Below are 19,090 nucleotides of genomic sequence, written 5' to 3'. Positions count from 1 at the left end.
AAGAATTGAGGGGGAAAAAAAAAAACAGATTTCTTTAGAGATTTTGTGTTACACACTAAAAGTCCATAGATTTGTATTGTAATGTGAGAAATCGTCTTTCCAGTCCACCCTCTCATTCATGTTTGCTGTAGCTTTGTCCTATAAGAATTCAATGGATTTCTTTCTTCCAAGTTCTGCTTTTGCCAAATGTATTAACCCATTTTTGTGACTGTCAATAATTGCTTTTTTTAAGCAGATGGACCATATTTCTCTTATATTCTCTTCATCCCCTCTTCCCACTATAAAATTGTAGGTAGTCATGCTGGTCCCTTTTCTGTTTGTGTACTCTGTTATTTTCTTAGGCTAGACTGCAGTGTAAGTAATTCAGAGACATCACAAGTATAAAAACAGTATTAGAATATTTTATTTTATATTTTGTCTCCTGGGGTATATAATTTAAGTACCACTGCATAAATAGAGATCAGAAGGAAAATGTCTATGGAGGCTTCTAGGTGGGAATCAAATGTGGGTTGAGCTTTTAGCATATTGCTGTATGACCCATTTGAAGAAATGACAGCACATCACTTAGCTGCTTTCTTGCCACTCGGTTCAGATGATGCAACTTTGCAGCAGTCTGATACTTGCTTCCTTCAGTTACTTTGAGATTACGGATACTTTTTTTTTTCCCCACAGGCAGCTGGCACACTGTGTGGCATCATGTGGCAATGTAAAATAATAAAGGAATCTGTAGGAATCAGAAAGCCTAGCTTAATGCAATAGCCTTACAGCACGTGTTTCTTGGTCACCCTGTTCTCACCAGTGTAAGCCCTGTTGTATGTGAGCCTAGATACTGCTGCAGCCTCTGTTCTGGCATAAACACTGGGATATTATCCTCAAGTTATTTGCTTTATTTTCTGAACCATAGTAGCAAAGAACAAGGAAAATTAAAGTATATGCACGGTGTTACATTATGGAAATGTAGCCCAGAGGGGCTTAACACTGACGAGCAGCTCAGATCAGCACCACCATGTGGGACTATCACTCCTGCTCCTGAAAAGGACAAGGGGAGAAAATACGACAAAAAAAGGCTCATGAATTGTGATAAGGAATGGGGTTTGTGGTCAGTCCGTTATGCTATGTCTGCTGCTGCTTCATCTTTACTCTCTTCCCCCACTCCAGTGTGGGGTCACCCCTATGTCATGCTGTCCTTCCCAAACTGATCCAATACGTGTCCTTCCCACGGGCTTCAGTTACTGTCAAGCACTGCTTCCACACAGCTCCGTCCCACGGGGTCCATCCATCCATCCCCCAGGAGCAAACTGCTCCAGCACGGGTCCCCCACGGGTGGGCGGCAGCTCCCCCCAGACCCCCTGCTCCTGCGTGGGCTCCTCTCCACAGGCTGCAGCTCCGGCCCGGGGCCTGCTCCTGCGGGGGCTCTCCATGGGCCGCAGCCTCCTCCAGGCCACATCCACCTGCTCCACCGGGGGCTCCTCCACCCATGGGGGGGCTGCAGCGTGGAGATCTGCTCCATGTGGGACCCATGGGCTGCAGGGGGACAGCCTGCTCCACCAGGGGCCTCTCCCTGCACAGCCCGCAGGGGAACTGCTGCTGCCTGCCTGCAGCACCTCCTGCCCTCCTGCTGCACTCACCTGGGGAGCTGCAGGGCTGGCTCTATTTTCTCACCCCTCTCTCCCAGCTGCTGTTGCCCAGCAGTTTATTCCCTTCCTTCAGTCTGGTCTCCCAGAGGCACAAACTGAATCGCTCCCTGGCTCAGCTCTGTCCAGCAGCAGGTCCCTTTGGAGCCATCTGGAGCTGGCTCTGCTCACAGAGGCTACCCCTGAAGCCTCCCTGCCACCAAAACCTTGCTGCGTAAACCCAATAGAACTTGAAGGCCCATGGCATGTTCTTCACCAGTGGGCACAGGCATCAGTTTGGGATGGGAAAAGGAGAAGTCTCCTCTAATACATATATTTTTTTAATTTTTAAAAAATATCTGCATAAATTATGCAGGAATGGAAGCCTTTTATCTTTGAAGAGATCTGTGACAATAAAGTGATGAGCTAGCTTAGCAACCCAGAGCATCTTTCTGGGACAGGCTGGTCAGTACATAAGGTTCTGTTCACATTGATGAACCATTAGATGTTTCTGTGTATGACTGGGTTGGAGGTGAAGGTGTGCTCTGTATACACTTATGCACAGTCCAATAAAGCCTTTTGTAATTATGCTGGAGTATAAGTTACACTCAAAGGGTCACAGAAAGTCTTTATCCTTTGAGCAGGTTTTCTGGTCAAATCTTCAGTAGGTCTTGCTGGATACACTCTGGTTTTCCAGCCAGTCTGTCTGCAGTCAGCAGGAATATTACTTATACCAGTGATCAAGATAATGGTCATCCTTTTCTAATGACTTGTGTGCCTACAAAGACAATAGCAAAAGAGTTTCATCCTGGTTTGAGTGTTGCAGAAAGATGCACTCAGATGAAAAAGAAACTAATCTCCTGCAGAATGTGAGATGTGTCTATGTGTGAAACCTTGAGTTTTTTTTATCCTTTCAAACTGCAGCAGACTGAGGTTTTTTTTATTTGCTTATTCCCAAGTGTATTTTTTCCCCGTGGCTTTTCTGCTTGAACATAATGTCTAGAAAATTATATTTTTCCAAACTACTTGGCTTTGAATGAAGTTGTTAATATTTTTTTCTGGTAGATATTCCTCTACTCCCATCTATCACATCTCTGAGTCTTGGTGAAAATGAAGAAAAAAGTGGACCTTTTGTTGTGCACTGGCTAAACAATAAAGAACTCCATTTTACCTTATCCATGGAAGTATTTTTGCAGCAACTTAAAAAGAGTTTTGAACATCATTCTCCTGAGACAAACACAGAGGAATCTAATCAGATGGACGGCAGATCAGAAGAAGGTAAAAGTCTTATCACAGACAAATGGCTTTCATTTCACAAAGTAATGTGTTCTTTCATCTCAAGTGAGAGGCAATTTAGAATGTAAGGAAGCAAGCAGATTGCAGTATTTCTGTGAATTTCCTTCCCTTTGAGTGGAAGTACCTAAGTGGCTCTTAAAAAAATGTGTATCTACAAATTGTGTTTGTTTTTTCCATATATTTAGAGTAACTGACGCTGAAAACTAGAAGTGTGTTGTTTTGACATGCTTAGGGAAGCTGATACAATCATAGAGCTAAGCTTTCTTGTTTTCAGTGTTAAGCTATACCTAACTTAAACAGCTTTATATTTACATTAATTAAATACATATTGTTAGACATGGTTGGGAAATGACTGTTTTTGTTCTGTGCATGCATACAAAAACATACATTAAATGGGGAAAATCTCACTTCATTGTCTGGTAAAATTATGGAAAAGATTATGCTGGAACTTGGTGAAAAGCACCTAAAGGACAACACAGTCATTGGTCAAAGCCCACATGGGTTTACTAGCGGAAGGTCATGTGTAACAAACTTAATTTCTTTTTATGACAAGATCACCCAGCTAGTTGACCAAAGAAAGCCAGTCAGTGTAATCTTCCTGGATTTCAGTAAAGCTTTCGATGCTGTCTCTTACAGTATCCTTCAGGACAAAGTGACCAGAATACAGTTAGATAAAAGCGTAATATAATGAGCAACAGTCTGATGGGGCAGGCCCTGAGGATTCTTGTAAATGGGGTTACATCAGGCTGATGACTTGTCACAGTGGGTTTCCCCAGGGCTCCATTTTAGGACCAATCCTCCTCAGTGTTTTCATAAATGACTTGGATGAAGAACCTGAAGGTTATCTGAGCAAGTTTGCAGATGATACCAAGTTGTGTGGAGCTGTTGACTCTGTTGAGGGTGGTGAGGCCTTACAGAGAGATCTGGTCTAATTAGGGAGCTGGGTCAACAATGTGAACAACACCATGAACCATATTCAACAATATGAACAACACCAACAATATGAAGTTTAAGAAGAGCAAGTGCCAGATTCTGCACCTGTGAAGGGGCAGCCCTAGTTAAACATACAGACTGGGGGATGAGATGCTGGAGAGCACCCTCACAGAAAGGAGTCTGGGGGTTCAAGCTGAACATGAGCCAGCAGTGTGCCTTGGTGGCCAGGAGGGCCAGCCATATCCTGGGGTGCATCAAGCACAGCACTGCTAGCTGGTTGGTGAAGGAAAGGGGTTGTCCCGCTTTGCTCTGCGCTGATGCAGCCTCACTCGGAGCACTGTGTGCAGTTTTGGGCACCACGGTATAAGAAAGATATAAAAGTGTTAGGGAGCGTCCAAAGGCAGGCAACAAAGATGGTAAACGGTCTAGAGGGAAAGATGTATGAGGATAATCTGAGGTCACTTGGCATGTTCAGCCTAGAGAAGAGGAGACTGAGGGGAGGCCTCATCGCAGTCTACAACTTCCTCACAAGGGGGGACAGGCACTGATCTCTTCTCTCTGGTCACCAACAGTAGGTCAAGGGAATGCTTGAAACTCCAACAGGGGAGGTTCAGACTGGATCTCAGGAAAGCGTCTTCACCGAGAGGGTGGTTGGGCACTGAAACAGGCTCCCCAGGAAAGTAGTTAGAGCACTGAGCTTGCTGGAGTTTAAGAAGCATTTAGAAGCATTTAGACAACGTTCTCAAATACAGTCTGATTTTTTTGGGGTGGTTCTTTGGGGACCCAGGAGTTAGACTTGATGATCCCTGTGGATTCCTTTCAGCTAGGATATTCTGTGATTCTATGGAAAAGTATAAATATTCCAAATTCAAGTGCAGACTAAGCTATTTAAGTTTATTCACGGTTCACTAAAGGTCCCAGCCAATATGGGTTCATGAGGGAGGGGTAGGTCCTGCCTGACAAATTTGATTTCCTTTTATGATAACATCACCCATCTAGTCGATCAAGGGAAACCAACTGATGTGATCTTTTTGGACTTCAGCAAAGCTTTTGACATGCTTTTGCATAGGATCCTACTGGACAAAATATCCAGCATACAACTTAACAAAAACATCATTCGATGGGTGAGCAATTGGCTGATGGGCAGGGTTCAAAGGGTTGTGGTAAATGGGGCCACATCTGGCTGGTGGATGGTCACTAGGGGGGTCCCTCAAGGCTCCATTTTAGGGCCAGTCCTCCTCAATGACTTTATAAATGATTTGGATGTAGGACTAGAAGGTGTTTTGAGCAAATTTGCTGATGACACCAAACTTGGAGGAGTTGTGGACTCTGCTGAGGGTAGAAAGGCCTTGCTTGAATGTGCTTGAATGAGGGATTTAGAAAAAGGTTGAAATGTGCTTCTATGCCTGAATGACCTTGCTTGTTAAACTTTAGCTTTTAAATACATCTTTTTTTGTTCTAGAAGTTGATGAAAATGGAGATGAACAAAAAGGAAACCAAGAGAAGAAGGAATTGAGTGATGAGAAAACTACTTCAGCATCAAACCTTGTCCCTTTATCTTCTGCTATTGTTGATCATGAAATTGAAGTTCTGCTTTCTGAATGGAGTAAAAATGCTGATATGCTATTCAGTATACATCCTATGGATGGTTCATTGCTGGTATGGCACGTGGACTGGCTAGATGAATACCAGCCTGGCATGTTTCGACAGGTGCAGGTACTTTGCATTTTCTGGAATATGCACTTTTGTGTAAAGAAAAATGTATGTTGAGAAAAGAACTTAAATACTTGCTCTTAAATTTTTAAAATACTTTCTTAAAATACCTTCTTTTTTAAACTTCCAGGTGTCATTTGTCTCACGGATTCCTGTTGCATTCCCAACGGGTGATGCAAACTCTCTTTGCAGAAGTATAGTGATGTATGCGTGTACCAAAAATGTTGACTTGGCTATTCAACAAGGCAAACAAAAGCCTCCTGGCCTTACACGATCATCATCTATGCTTATCTCTTCTGGACACAGCAAATCAACCAACAGTTTAAAACTAAGTATATTCACACCCAATGTTATGATGATCTCCAAACATGCAGATGGATCTTTGAACCAATGGCTAGTGAGTTTTGCTGAAGAATCTGCTTTTTCAACTGTACTCAGTATTTCACATAAATCCAGATATTGTGGTCACCGTTTTCATCTTAATGACTTGGCTTGCCATTCAGTATTACCACTGCTGCTTACAACCTCACATCATAATGCTCTAAGTTCACCAGATGTTGAGAATGCAAAACAAGCAAATGATTCTTTGAAGTCTCAGGAGTCACCATTAAGACTTCAGAGTAGAGGCAATGCAAGCATAACATCCCAGGATCCCAATGCAGTTTACAGTGAACTTATTCTTTGGAGAGTTGATCCTGTTGGGCCATTGTCCTTTTCTGGTGGAGTATCTGAACTTGCTCGGATCAATTCCCTCCATGTTTCAGCTTTTTCTAATGTTGCATGGCTGCCCACTCTTATACCCAGTTATTGCCTCGGTGAGTTCAGTTTCCTGATTGGTTAAGTATTCTAGAATAAAAGTAATATAGGCTAATAATGCTATTAAGTAGGCGATGTAGATATATGTATATATGAATAGATTGAAAAAGGAATGTTAAGCATGGATCCCTTATTTCACATATTTCAAAGCTGCTTATATTTTGTAATAGTGTAATCTTGTTTAAAGAATTGCTGGGGAGTGGGGTATGCCACCTTTTGTATTTGATATTTTAGGAGCTAATGAAGTCAAGCTGTTAGATGCTAATGTGCACTTTTGATTATAGAATGTCGTGAACACTTAAAAGCAGAGGTAGATTTTGCTCTAGTTTGCAAACCAAATTCTGATTTCCTTTTGTATTCTTTGGTGTGGTTGCTAAGCTACACTTTGTAGTTCTTGCCTGTGCACAGAAATTAACAAGAAAGAATATTTCTCATTCTGTCTTTCTTTCATAAATTTCAAATTACTTCTCAAATAAGGGAGCCGGTTTATGTTTAAATTTGAGTACTTTGTGCATTTATATTTTTCAGGTGCATACTGTAACTCTCCAAGTGCCTGCTTTGTGGCTAGTGATGGACAGCATTTAAGATTATATCAAGCTGTAATAGATGCTAAAAAACTTCTGTGTGAGCTTTCCAATCCAGAAATTTCTGTAAGTGAAAGCTGTCTCAGGTTTTTTAAGGTTGGAACTTCATTCAGTAATAATAGTTACACTTAGTAGAAACTAAGCTTGTTGTCAAGAATTTTGCAGATTATGATAGTCCAATTCTGCTTGTAAAAACATACAATAAAGCTTTTTAGTATTGTAGGCATACTGCAGTTGAGACATTGTTTCAGTTTAGTTAGTCAATGGTAAACTGCTGTATGTGAGGCTTTCCAGATGATGGCTTTGCAAGTTCTTGCCATTTTTTAATCATCAAAAATAAAGTGGCTCTTCAAAAAATAATGAATGTTATTAGTATTCCTGGTAACTTACAGCTGAAGTACTTTTAATGCTTTTGTTTAACATTTGCTTAGATGTTGTATCTACTCAGCAGTGTGTGTTGCAGAAATGGACAAAAGAAGCATCTCGTTTGTTTTTAACAGAAATATGTTGGTGAAGTTTTTAACATCATAAGTCAGCAATCTACTGCTCGTCCAGGATGCATCATTGAACTGGATGCCATCACAGAACTTGTAAGGCTTTTATCTGTACCCATTTTATACCATAATCACCTTGCTTAAAAAGTGTTAACAGTAAAGGCTACACCTCTAGCTGTCTTTCAAGTAAAATTAAGTGTTTAAAGATTGATTCTGACATACACTTGCTTTTGGTTTCATAGTATCTGTAAATGAATAAAACATGAATAATGAAGGTGTATCTTATTGAAAAATCTTTTTTGTTGTGTGCAACTTAGCAATCAGCTCAAAAGCTTGCATGTTAGAGAGAAACCTTAAGCAGCGCTGTCTGATGTTCACTACTTGTGTGTATCTTTTACTTTCTTAGCATGGCAGAAAAACACAGTTGTTCCATGTTTTTCAAGAAGACTTCATTTTAAATAACCAGGAGAAGGAGATACCTGAAAAGAAAAACAATTTAGCAGACTCTGGTAAAGAATTATTTTCATTTCATAATATGTTGAAGACAAATATCATCCGTGCATTCCACATAACTTGTATAGGTTTTTGCATCTTTCTTTTAAGGACTTTGTATGCTGAAGAAGAAATTCTAGTCTAATGAAAGTCATGGATGTTTCACTTCCCTGGAGGGTAGTACTCAACCAAATCTTAGACAAGATAGCTTTGTTAAACATTTTGTGGCTGATGCAGTTCTTGCAGGAGAGGAAAGTGTTTGAAAAGTAGAGCCTGTATGATGGGTACGATATAGCATACCCTACAGCAAACTTATCTGCATCCATTTTTGAAGGTACTTTACATACGACTTCTATGATAAATGACATACCAAATAAGCAACTCACACAAAAAAAAGACAACTTAAAAGTACAATGCTGTGAATGGTGCAAACCGTCGCATAGCTATGGTTTTAGAGGTTATGATTCTATGAGTCTTAAGGTAGCTCTGAATTGCCTTGAAATAAAAATATCAGTTTTTGTTGATGAAGTTGGTCAGTAGTTTTGACATATAAGCAACTTGGTGTTGTTTTGTTAGGTTCCAATGTAACAATTTGGAAAAAAAGGGTCAAAATAAAATTACAGCCTGTGATACCAAGTCATCTGCAGTGGTAATGGAAATGCTGAATAAAAAGAAAATTAAGGAACAGTATCAAAATGCTGTGTAATAACTCGATACGTTAAACTATTTTTTGGTAGAAGACAAGAGAGACATACCAAAAAAAATGATCTGAACTGTATATACAGTGCTTGCTTCTGAATTAGCTGTTTCTGCTCAAGAAGGACATGTGGAGTAATGGAGATAATCAGTCCTAACTCTCAGTAGTGGTCAAAATATACAAGTGAGATTTTGGAAATAAAGAACAGAATAGAGGAAAAAGAAATAAGTGTTGTGCTAAAGCATAAATTTGTTGTGCATTTGCATGGAAGCTCTTCAGTCTTGGGTGTACATTCTGGAAGTCTATATGGGCTTCTGCCATGAAAGAAATTTAGCTAAATGTGCTCTTTAATACTGTGAATTAGAAGTGTGCCATTGACATATGTTCTCATTTCAAACTATCTAATACTTAAAAGCACATCAGTTTTAAGCCTCTGCTCTTTCCTTTTTAGCTAAGTATGTAAGTATTTAGCTCATATTATTTTTTAAAAAAAGAACAGTACCATGTGCAGCCCTGTGTGAGACCCGCAGGGCAAACGTAGTTTTTAGTAGATCTTGTTTTTTGTAGATGTATACCTAAAAATGCAATTGTAAAGAGAGGTTGAAGGAATCCTGGAGAAAAGATTATACGTGGTAGTATCACTAAATTAACCATTCTTGCTTGGTCCTAATAAGATTACTTCAGTGCTGAGGAGGGAGAATGTCTGGGTGCACCCTCCAGAAATGGGCTTCTACTGATAACAATTCATGCCTTCTTTTCTTAATGGGTAGAAGTACAGCAAATAATTTTAGGAAGAATCCTTTTTCCTCTTGTGTGTTCTAGACTATATAATCAATCTTGGCTGGATTGTGATGGATGAACTATTAATTAGACCAAGCTGTGACTTTCCCAATTGTTGACGTGTAATTGCTTCTGTAGGTGTAATGTGTGTAGTTTTTGTACATTAAATGTAACAGCTGTACTGGGTCAGGCCAAATCTCTGTCTAGTTCACTGTCTGAACTCTTAGAGTGGCCAGCAACAGATACCTTTAAGAAAGTGTTAAGAGAGCAACCCATTAAAGATAAGTAGGTAGAGCTGAGTGCACATTCTGGTACTTAGCTTTAAATATATGACAAATATTTTAACCTCTCTAAAAGAGCATAGTGACTGTTATTACTATCTGTGCCTATAATAATTGCAGGGGCTATTGCTTTTGGTGAAGTACTGATAAAACTAGTCTAATTAGGTTGAATGTAGTCAGACTGCTGTATTTGAGTATCAGCTGGCAGTAGTTTATTAAGATTACTTGCTAGCTGGCACATTTAGTTCTACTTGCAGTTGAATAATGCCTGAAGTATTTCTGTTCTGATTTTCATCAGGAAACCAGCAGAATGGATTCTCTGAAAAATTCTACTTAATAGTAATGGAGTATAATCAAAACCGTTCATTACTACGTATGTGGCACTTACACTTGAAATCAATTCCTGTCTCAGTAGGTAAGCCAATTTCTGTGTAGGTTAGATTTAAAAAAATAAATAAAACAAAACAAAAATACCACACTCTTGTGAATCTATCAGGTATTCACTGTATTTTAAATGGCATTTCAGCTTTTTGTAAACAGTCTATAATTCTCTTAGAATCTTTCATCACAACCCATTCTTTCTTGATCACTTCTTAATTTTCAGAATGCTGAAGCTTTTGAATTCATCCTGAGCCCTAAATTGTTAGTTTTGTGTATTCAAAGGGCAAATGTATTTTTTTGGTTTTAATGGAGCCTAAGAGCTCAGATGCTTTGCTTCTTAGAAATTTGTGGTCTACAGTTTTTGAGCTTATAGATAAATTATATTGGGCTATACTCTGAAGCACCTAAACATCAGAGAGTATGATTACAGTTCTGAAAAAAATCCAAAGTTCTGGAATCTTTGGTTCTTTCAGACTACAAAACTACCATGAAAATTATAAAACTAAGTACACAAAGATTATAAGGAAACAGAAATCCAACATTCATCACATACTAGACAAACCTGTTACAATGCACGTTTCTGTCGTTTAAACCAAATGGTTATTTATCTCACTGTTGCCTTCACAGGAAGAATTTTCAGTTACTTTAAATAGTATTGCAGTTACTAAACTGTTGAGATAACAAAAGATACAAATTTTCTAATCTACTTATATGGTGAGGCCACTACTGGGAAAGTTCTTTTTTTAAACCAATGTATGTTTCAAATTCATACTTACGCTGTTGGGTTTTATTATTTTTTAAAAAAATAATGAAGTATTCATGTGACATAGTCTTTGAGATCATACATTTTAAGTGAATTTTGACAAAACTTTTCTGAAAAAAATACTTTCCCTCGATTTATGAGGTAAGACATGGAAGTCTGCATTTAATTTCCTCTTGCAGCAGATACTCTGTGCCTCATGAAACATTAATTTCCATGGAAGCCCACATACCTACCTCTTTCTTTTGCAGTTTTGCTGCTTCTGGTTGTAGTTTGATTGTTTTAAGAGTAAGAGTTTCCTGTGTAAGAAGCTCTAAGCACTTCTAGATTTATGGAGTGTTTAATTTGAGGTGTGCTACAATTTCTCTTTACATCTGAATTTGGGAACACTTTTCAATGAAAGGAAAGTACAATTCTTAACATTTTATCTATCTTTTTGGAACTTATAATGAGTGACACTGGTACTAGACTCTAGTTAAAAGAAATTACTGATTTTTTTTTTTAACTAACAGTGTATACATTTTTAGGTGAAAAGGTAGCCTCAGATACACCTGAAGTAACAAAACAAACAGAAGAACTGCATTCTTCACCAGATCCAGAGAAGGTCCAGTCACCTTTCAATCAAAAGTATCAAGCCTGTAGAGCAAACCTTCAGAGCACCAGCTGGCTTACTCTCTCTTCGAAAATGGTATATAGTCAAGAGTTGAATTTGCCAGAAGGAGTGGAGATAATAAGTGTTAAGCCCTCAGCAGGTTTGTGATTTTTTTTTTTTTTAATTTCTTATTATTTTCAGAATAAAGTGTGGAATCCTTGCATTTCTGACTCTGGCTTAAAATAGAAATGAATATTTTGGTATTTGTTGTTTGAATTAAAATAACTGTAGATAGATCTAAATTGTTTGCTAAAACCTACTCCCCTGACTTTTTAATCTGGATCTTGAAACTAATACCAAAATAAAGTTGTTTGTTTGTTTGTTTGTTTTATGAAAGACATAACATTTATTTAAACCCAGGTTCTGAAAATAAAAGGAATTGTAGAAAAACAAATAGTTTTAAAATCATTAATTTTTGGTGGGATGTACACTTAAATTTAAGGTTTCTATCAGAAGCCTCTCAAAAATATCTTGGAAAGATTTTTAGATTTCCGAAAGAGAAGTGTTTGTTTGAGATGATAGAAGTATATCAGACAATGTATTTCCCATACAATGCAAAACTGGCACCTAGTGATATTAAATTCAGATTTAAATCATGCAGTGTAACTCCTTTCTAGAGAATGAAATGGAGACTAATAGTAAAATAATTTCACAGGATTTTTTTAATCTTGTAAAGCTCTGGGAACAACCCTTTTTATGAGGAAGTCCTAATATTTTCGTCTGTTTTAGAATAATAAAATGATAATGGGACAAAAAGGTCTTTACTTTTGGCTTACTTTTTATTATTTGCACTAATAAAAAATACTTAATTTTTAGGACATCTGAGTTCCTCTTCCATATATCCTGTTTGTCGTGCACCTTATCTGCTGGCTACTTCATGCTCAGATGGAAAAGTTCGATTCTGGAGATGCAGGGTGACCACTGATTCATCGGCTTCGTCCATGACAGAATCTAATGTACAGAGTCATGCTACGTATATTTGGGAAGAATGGCCATTATTGATTGAAGATGGACTTCTTAGTAGTAGTGCTATTACTGTTCCAGGAAGGCCAACTGAAGTTAGTTGTGCACACACAAACCGATTAGCTGTAGCATACAAGCAGGTATCACCTAAAAATAGTCACCTTCATCACGACTTTATAATGCATGTTAGCATTTTTGAATGTGAATCTACAGGAGGTTCTTCCTGGGTTCTAGAGCAGACTCTTCATTTAGATGAGATAGGCACAATGTTAGACCCTGCTATTAGTATTGATAGTAATTTAGTGGCATATAACAGACAAGAGGTTTCTTTCTCTGATGGTGGGAATGTGATGCCCAGCACTAAGCACTTGGTACACTTAGATTGGATGTCTAGGGAGGATGGTTCACATATTCTGACAGTAGGAATTGGATCAAAACTTTTTTTGTTTGGCCAGCTGTCTGGGAAAATGCAAGAACAAAATGGTAAGGAGAGTATAGCAATCTCCCATAGTGGCAGTACTACTACAAAGGCCACAGCTCTTTCTAGGTTTGTTCTACTGCGTTCTGTTGACTTGGTTTCCTCTGTAGAGGGATCACCTCCTTTTCCAGTCTCCTTGTCATGGGTACGTGATGGTATTCTTGTAGTTGGAATGGATTGTGAAATGCATGTCTATTCTCAGTGGCAGCCTCCTGCCAAGCGGGAGCTAATTAGTACAGATTCCTACAGTGGAAGTATGCCGTGTATAACTAGCTCAATGAAACAAAGCCAGTCAGCTGGCTCAGTTCTGCCTCCACCAAAGCGAACTTTGACCAGATCTATGACCAGCCTTGCACAAAAACTTAGTGGGAAAAGATCTGCCTTTGATCTCTCTGCTGAAATGGAAGACTCTGGTCTTTTTGAAGCAGCTCATACATTATCTCCCACTTTACCTCAGTACCATCCACATCAACTGTTAGAACTCATGGATCTTGGTAAAGTACGTAGAGCAAAAGCCATACTGTCCCATCTGGTGAAGTGCATTGCTGGAGAAGTTGTAGCTATAAATGAATCTGAACCTAATCATGATAGAAGACTCAGATCTCTGACCATCAGTGCTAGTGGAAGTACTGCACGAGACCCCAAAACATTCAGCAAAACTGAGACTACAGACTATATTGAAATAGACTCTGTTCCACCATTACCCTTGTATGCTCTGCTTGCTGCAGATGATGATTCATCTCATTCTTGTTCAGAGAAGTCAAATCATCAAAATAGCCAACGTAAAAAAGATATGCCCAATGACAATTATGAAGATCTCTTTCAAAATTCTGTTACAAGCACAGATGAACTTGTAACTTTTGATACAGATGACGACAGTGCAAAACCAAAAGTCATTGATCTTTCTCAATATAGCCCAACTTACTTTGGACCAGAGCATGCTCAAGTTCTTTCTCGTCACTTGCTTCATTCAAGTTTGCCAGGTCTGACTAGGATGGAGCAAATGTCATTGATGGCCTTGGCAGATACAATTGCTACCACCAGTACTGACATTGGAGAAAGCAGAGACAGAAATCAGGGTAAGCTATCTATTCCAAATTCTATATATTATTGTTTCGTAACCCTTTTTGTAACGTTTCTCTGTTACTTTGAAGTATTATTATTAAAGCTTGTCATAGTATAGTGTCTATGATTTACTGTACCATCGCAATGTTTACTGTTTAACTCCAGTTTCTGACTTCATAAAATGAAATTTGGTATTGCTTGCTGTTAATGGCAGTGATACTTCATCAGTCTGCCTACGTCTGTTCAAAAGTGAATCAGTCTGATTCACTTTTGAAGAGACAACATTGTTAACAGCCAATGTTTGCTCCATTTTGTAGAGAAATGGAGAAATACATTTCTAGTTGTTTTTTTTTTTTTTAATTTGGTAGAAACACTTTTGCCATTTCTTGCACTCAGTTGAACAAGTAACTTCACAACTTTTTATATTGAGATTCTTTTTTTATATTGAAACTTTTTTTTGAGATTTTCCTCATGTATTAATGGACGTGTTATGGATTATGCTAATAATATATTTATGAATTTAAGGCATCAATAGTTGTAGAACTAAGATATTTTTTCTGTTAAGAGACCCAATGGCTATTTTTAACAGTTTCTCTGAAGTGCATACCAAAACATTTAATTGTAGGTGGAGAAACTCTTGATGAGTGTGGTTTAAAATTTTTATTGGCTGTTCGGCTTCACACGTTTCTGACAACTTCACTTCCTCCTGTACATCGAGCTCAACTGCTTCACCAAGGTAACTGACTTGTTTTCTTAGAGGGGGTGAATGTTACTAAATGAAGTAGCTGTACACATGATTCTGTGTTATTGACATGTCTGTCCAGAATCAAGGTAATTTTGTTTTTCTTAAAAACAAATGAACAACACCACTATTGTTCAATCCAAATGCATGCCAGACTGGAAGATGTCTGCTTTACTCTAGACGCAGGTGTTAAAACTGAAGTGTTTTTCTCTAACTATTACAATTTTGTAGTTTTAATTTTCTTCTGTTTCCCCAAGAGAACAGGCTCTTCTGTACTTCTAGTACCATGTCATTCCAATAACCTTCTGCAGAAATAAAGCAGAAAATACAGAGTACTTACTGTCTCAGGTGTTGGTTTTTTTTTTTTTTTTTTTGAAAAAAAAAAATTTGATTAAATCACTGAAGCTTTTTCATATACCTAGTGTAATTATCCAATGAACTATTTCAAATAAAGCTTTCTTTGTTGTAGTTTTGACTAGTTCCAACCAGTTATTACAAAATCATGTTTGATTAGGACTTATCCAGATTTGAAAGGGTGATTTTGATTATTTCTTCACCCTCTTATTAGTCTTCATAACAGATAATTACATTTTCAATGTCATGGCTTGTTATTCTTCCGCTGTATATGAGATTGGACCTTACTAGGACTGCCACAGTACATTACTGCTGAGTTAGGTCTCTCCTAGTACCCTTTTAGCTGAGATGCATTGCTTCTACTGAGCTCAAAAATTCATGAGAAGTGCCTGTAGAGGTGCAGTTGTTTCTCTGCAAAGCAGCCACCTGTGGTCATTCCTGGTGTTGCAGTAATCCATAACTAGCTTTTATGCTCATTAGTAATTGCTGTTTTCCTTATGCCATGGCTTTTGTCTTTCAGAGTTCTTTTGTACCTCTGTTCTCAAACCTGTTTTCTGCTGCTGTAATCTTCACTTTCTTTCAATCCAAATCAAAATAATGAAAACTTTGAAAAGTCTAATCAATATGTTCCACTTCCTGTCATGGCTAATCTTAAAGCCACCCATTATAATTTGAGCTTCAGTCAATAACTGTTCTTTGCAAACTATCTAAGCAGTTTACAAGTTAAAAAATCACTTTCATCTGTATAAACTTTTAAGAATATTTACATACTAAATATTAAAGAATTTCTGCTGTTTCATCGTTAATGCACTTAGCAGTCCAAAATGAACAATTTAGCCTTTTTATCTCCTCTTAACCCTTACCTCCTTGAATGGATATTATTGATTCTTTATTGCTGAATCTTTTTTTTTTTTTTTTAATGGTTGATTATCTAGGCTTATCTACTAGTCATTTTGCCTGGGCATTTCATTCAGTAGCAGAAGAAGAACTACTGAGCATGCTCCCTGCTATGCAGAAAGGAGATCCAACATGGTCGGAACTCAGAGCTATGGGTATAGGATGGTGGGTTCGAAATATCCATAGCCTGCGGAAATGCATAGAAAAGGTAAACAGAGTCTTCTGAAACAAAATTGCAAAACTTCTTTTCAAATATCTGCTCTCTGGTACTTTCTGTTTATATAGTTTGAAATTTTGATTGTGTTCAGGATTACAGAATGCTTCATGCTGTACTAGTTATGAATATGGTTTATTGTATGAATGTGCAATTCTGTATTTAATGTGTTTTTTCGTTAATTTAGGTCTCAAATTCAGTGTGAAGTACGTTTTCGGCTTTTAAAATCTACATTTTGAAGGTGTAGCATACAGTGCTTATGGTGGATGCTCAATATACATGTTGAACTAGTTTTTTGTATAGCAAGGGCCTTTCCTAGGTAAGGAAACAACTTATGGGGAAAGATTCTCAGTAGAAACCTATTAGAGGTCAGGCCAATTAAGTTATGGTACATCTGTCATCTGTCTTGCAAGCTGATTTACTTCCATGGCCTTCTATTGCTTTTCCTTATTTCTTAAAAATATATATTTGAATTGTCACAGATGCAGCAATAAGCCTAACCTCAGTTGCTTTAAGCTCTTGGAAGAGCCAAGTGTGTTGAGCTAGAAACTGACATGCACAAGATAATTTGACTGCAAAACACAAAGTGGTAAAAAGCATGTCTCTACTTCTACTGTTCAGTCTTCAGCAATTAATCATCACTTTGTGAAAATTACCTGCTTTGCATTTAAAGAAAAATGAAGTTTCCTGGGCCTGCATTTAAGGTTATCTTACATAGGTCTTGGACTATTCTTACTTCCACTTATCCCTTTTTCCTTTTCAACTCCAAAAATAATTTTCTGTAAAACTTTCTCTTGTTGTGACCTGTCCCAGCCTGTTCAAGTCTCCATCTATCCTTTGATTACCAAAGCAACTAATAAGTTAATTTTATTTTGATTTCAGGAACTGATTTCAGGTGTAGGCATTCCCATTTGATCTGCCAAAAAGCTTCTAGAACTGGAAGACCATTGGCTTAATGGTATAGTTAAGTCACAGAGCTAAGATATAATTGGCCCAAGTGAGACATGGTGGGACAGATTGCATCCCTGAGTGCTGTGATAGATGATTACATGCTTTTCAGGAGGGATGGGCAAGGAAAGAGAGGAGGTGAGATAGCTGTGTATCTTTGGGATTGCTTTGTCTGCATGGAGCTGGGTGATGGTTGAATATGTATGGGTAATAGTAAGGGAAAGGCCAAGAAGGCAGGTATGTTTTGAATCTGTATGGACCACTGAACCAGGATGAAGAAATAGATAAAAATACTCTATAAGCAACCAAAAGGGTCACAATCACTAGCCCTTGTTCTCACGGGGGACTTGGGCTTCCCAGATGCCAAGTGGAAATAAAGTACAGTGAAGAGGAAACAGTCTGGGAGATGCCTGGAGTATGTGGAAGATCGTTTCCTGACACAGGTTGTGAGTGAGCCACCTAAGAAAGGTGCCTCAAAGCACCACCTCTTCTGTGAAGTTAGGCTGGGAGATTCGGGGTGGTTTAGTCTGAAGAAGAGAAGGCTCTGCAGGCAGACCTTATAGCAGCCGTCCAGTACTTAAAGGCAGACTACAGGAAAGGTGGGGAAGGACTCCTTATTGGGGATTGTAGTGATAGAACAAGGGGTAAGAATATTTAAAAAAGGGTAGGTTTAGATCAGATATAAGGAAAAAATTCTTTATTCTGAGGGTGGTGAGGTACTGGACCGCGTTGCCCAGAGAAGTTGTGGATGCCCCATCCCTGGCAGTGTTCAAGGGCAGGATGGATGGGGCTTCGGGCTAACTTAATATAGCAAAAGATGTCCCTGCCCATGGCAGAGTGGGGAGAGGTTGGAACTAGATGATCTTTAAGGTCCCTTCCAACCCAACCCATTTTATGAGGGCATAGTGGTAATGAAATGATAGTTTTTAACCATTGGTGAAATTAAAAGACAGTTAGCAGAACTGCTACCTTGAATTTCCAGACGGCAGACTTTGGCCTATGTAGAGACGTGGTTGACAGAATCCCTTGGCAGGCAGTTTTGAAAGGCTTTGTTTGTCAAAAACGAGAATCCAGGAATGCTGGACATTCTTCAGGAATGAATTCTTAAAGATGAAGGAAAAGGCAGTCCCAATGTGCTGAAGGTTGAGCCAGCAGGAGAGAAAACCCATGTGGCTAAATAGATTGCCTCTTCAGGAACTCAGGAAGAAACGGAGCTCTGGAAAAACGGGCAGGCAACTTGGGGGGACTGTAGAGCTGTTGTGAAATTCTGTAGGGAGAAAATGAGAAGGGCCAAATCTAACTGGAACTCAGGTTGGCTAGTGGGGTAAAAGACAACAAAAATGAATTTATAAATACGTTAACAGAAAAGGAACAACATGGAGAATCTCCATCCTTTATTGGGTATGAGGGGGAAACAGACAAAAGATGCGGAAAAGGCTGAGATACTTTATGAGTACTTCAAGAGGCAAAATGCCTCTTTTGCCTCTGCCTTTATTAGTAAGGCTAGGGAACTCAGCCCCCTGTGTTTGAAGATCGTAGTGAGATGAAGGTCCTATAATCCAGAGGGAAACTCTAAGTGACCACCTACATCATTTGAACATTCACAAGTTTGAGAGTGGAAGTGATTCATCCAAAGGTTCTGAAGGAGTTGGGGAAAAATGCTCGCCAGGCCACCTGCAGTAATTTACCAGCAGTTCCAGCTGTCCAGGTCAGCTAATATGACACCAATCTACAAGAAGGACAGGAAAGGAGGATACAGAGAACAGCAGGCCTGGTATTCTGATCTTGGTGCAGTGGAAGGTTGTGGAGCAGATCACTTTGAATGTCATCATCCAGCATGCATAGAACAAGCGAGTGATCAGATAGAGCCAACATGGGCTTATGAAAGGCGGGTCCTACCTTACTAACCTGATCTCTTTCTATGACAAGATGACATA

At 38.7% G+C, this 19,090-nt stretch overlaps 1 protein-coding gene across 7 annotated transcripts in view; it reads left to right on the top strand.

Annotated features, from left to right (window-relative positions):
• DMXL1 (Dmx like 1) overlaps window positions 1-19,090 on the top strand; it is a 92,377-nt gene that overhangs the window by 30,220 nt on the left and 43,067 nt on the right. For 4 of the 7 annotated variants that reach the window (XM_084503742.1, XM_084503738.1, XM_084503741.1 and 1 more), the window contains 11 exons: window positions 2,679-2,891; window positions 5,305-5,558; window positions 5,686-6,370; window positions 6,900-7,021; window positions 7,456-7,545; window positions 7,856-7,958; window positions 9,998-10,114; window positions 11,353-11,592; window positions 12,309-14,012; window positions 14,624-14,734; window positions 16,030-16,199. In XM_084503742.1, the coding sequence (XP_084359868.1) occupies window positions 2,679-2,891; window positions 5,305-5,558; window positions 5,686-6,370; window positions 6,900-7,021; window positions 7,456-7,545; window positions 7,856-7,958; window positions 9,998-10,114; window positions 11,353-11,592; window positions 12,309-14,012; window positions 14,624-14,734; window positions 16,030-16,199 (3,809 nt within the window). The remainder of the gene's footprint in view (window positions 1-2,678; window positions 2,892-5,304; window positions 5,559-5,685; window positions 6,371-6,899; window positions 7,022-7,455; window positions 7,546-7,855; window positions 7,959-9,997; window positions 10,115-11,352; window positions 11,593-12,308; window positions 14,013-14,623; window positions 14,735-16,029; window positions 16,200-19,090) is intronic. The other 3 variants (XM_084503743.1, XM_084503740.1, XM_084503739.1) reach the window with 2 other exon arrangements.

This window comes from Aythya ferina (genome assembly GCF_964211825.1).
Source record: "Aythya ferina genome assembly, chromosome: Z".
NCBI lineage: Eukaryota > Metazoa > Chordata > Aves > Anseriformes > Anatidae > Aythya > Aythya ferina.
Note: the sequence above shows the minus strand (reverse complement) of the source record. Positions and strands in the feature narration are given on the sequence as shown.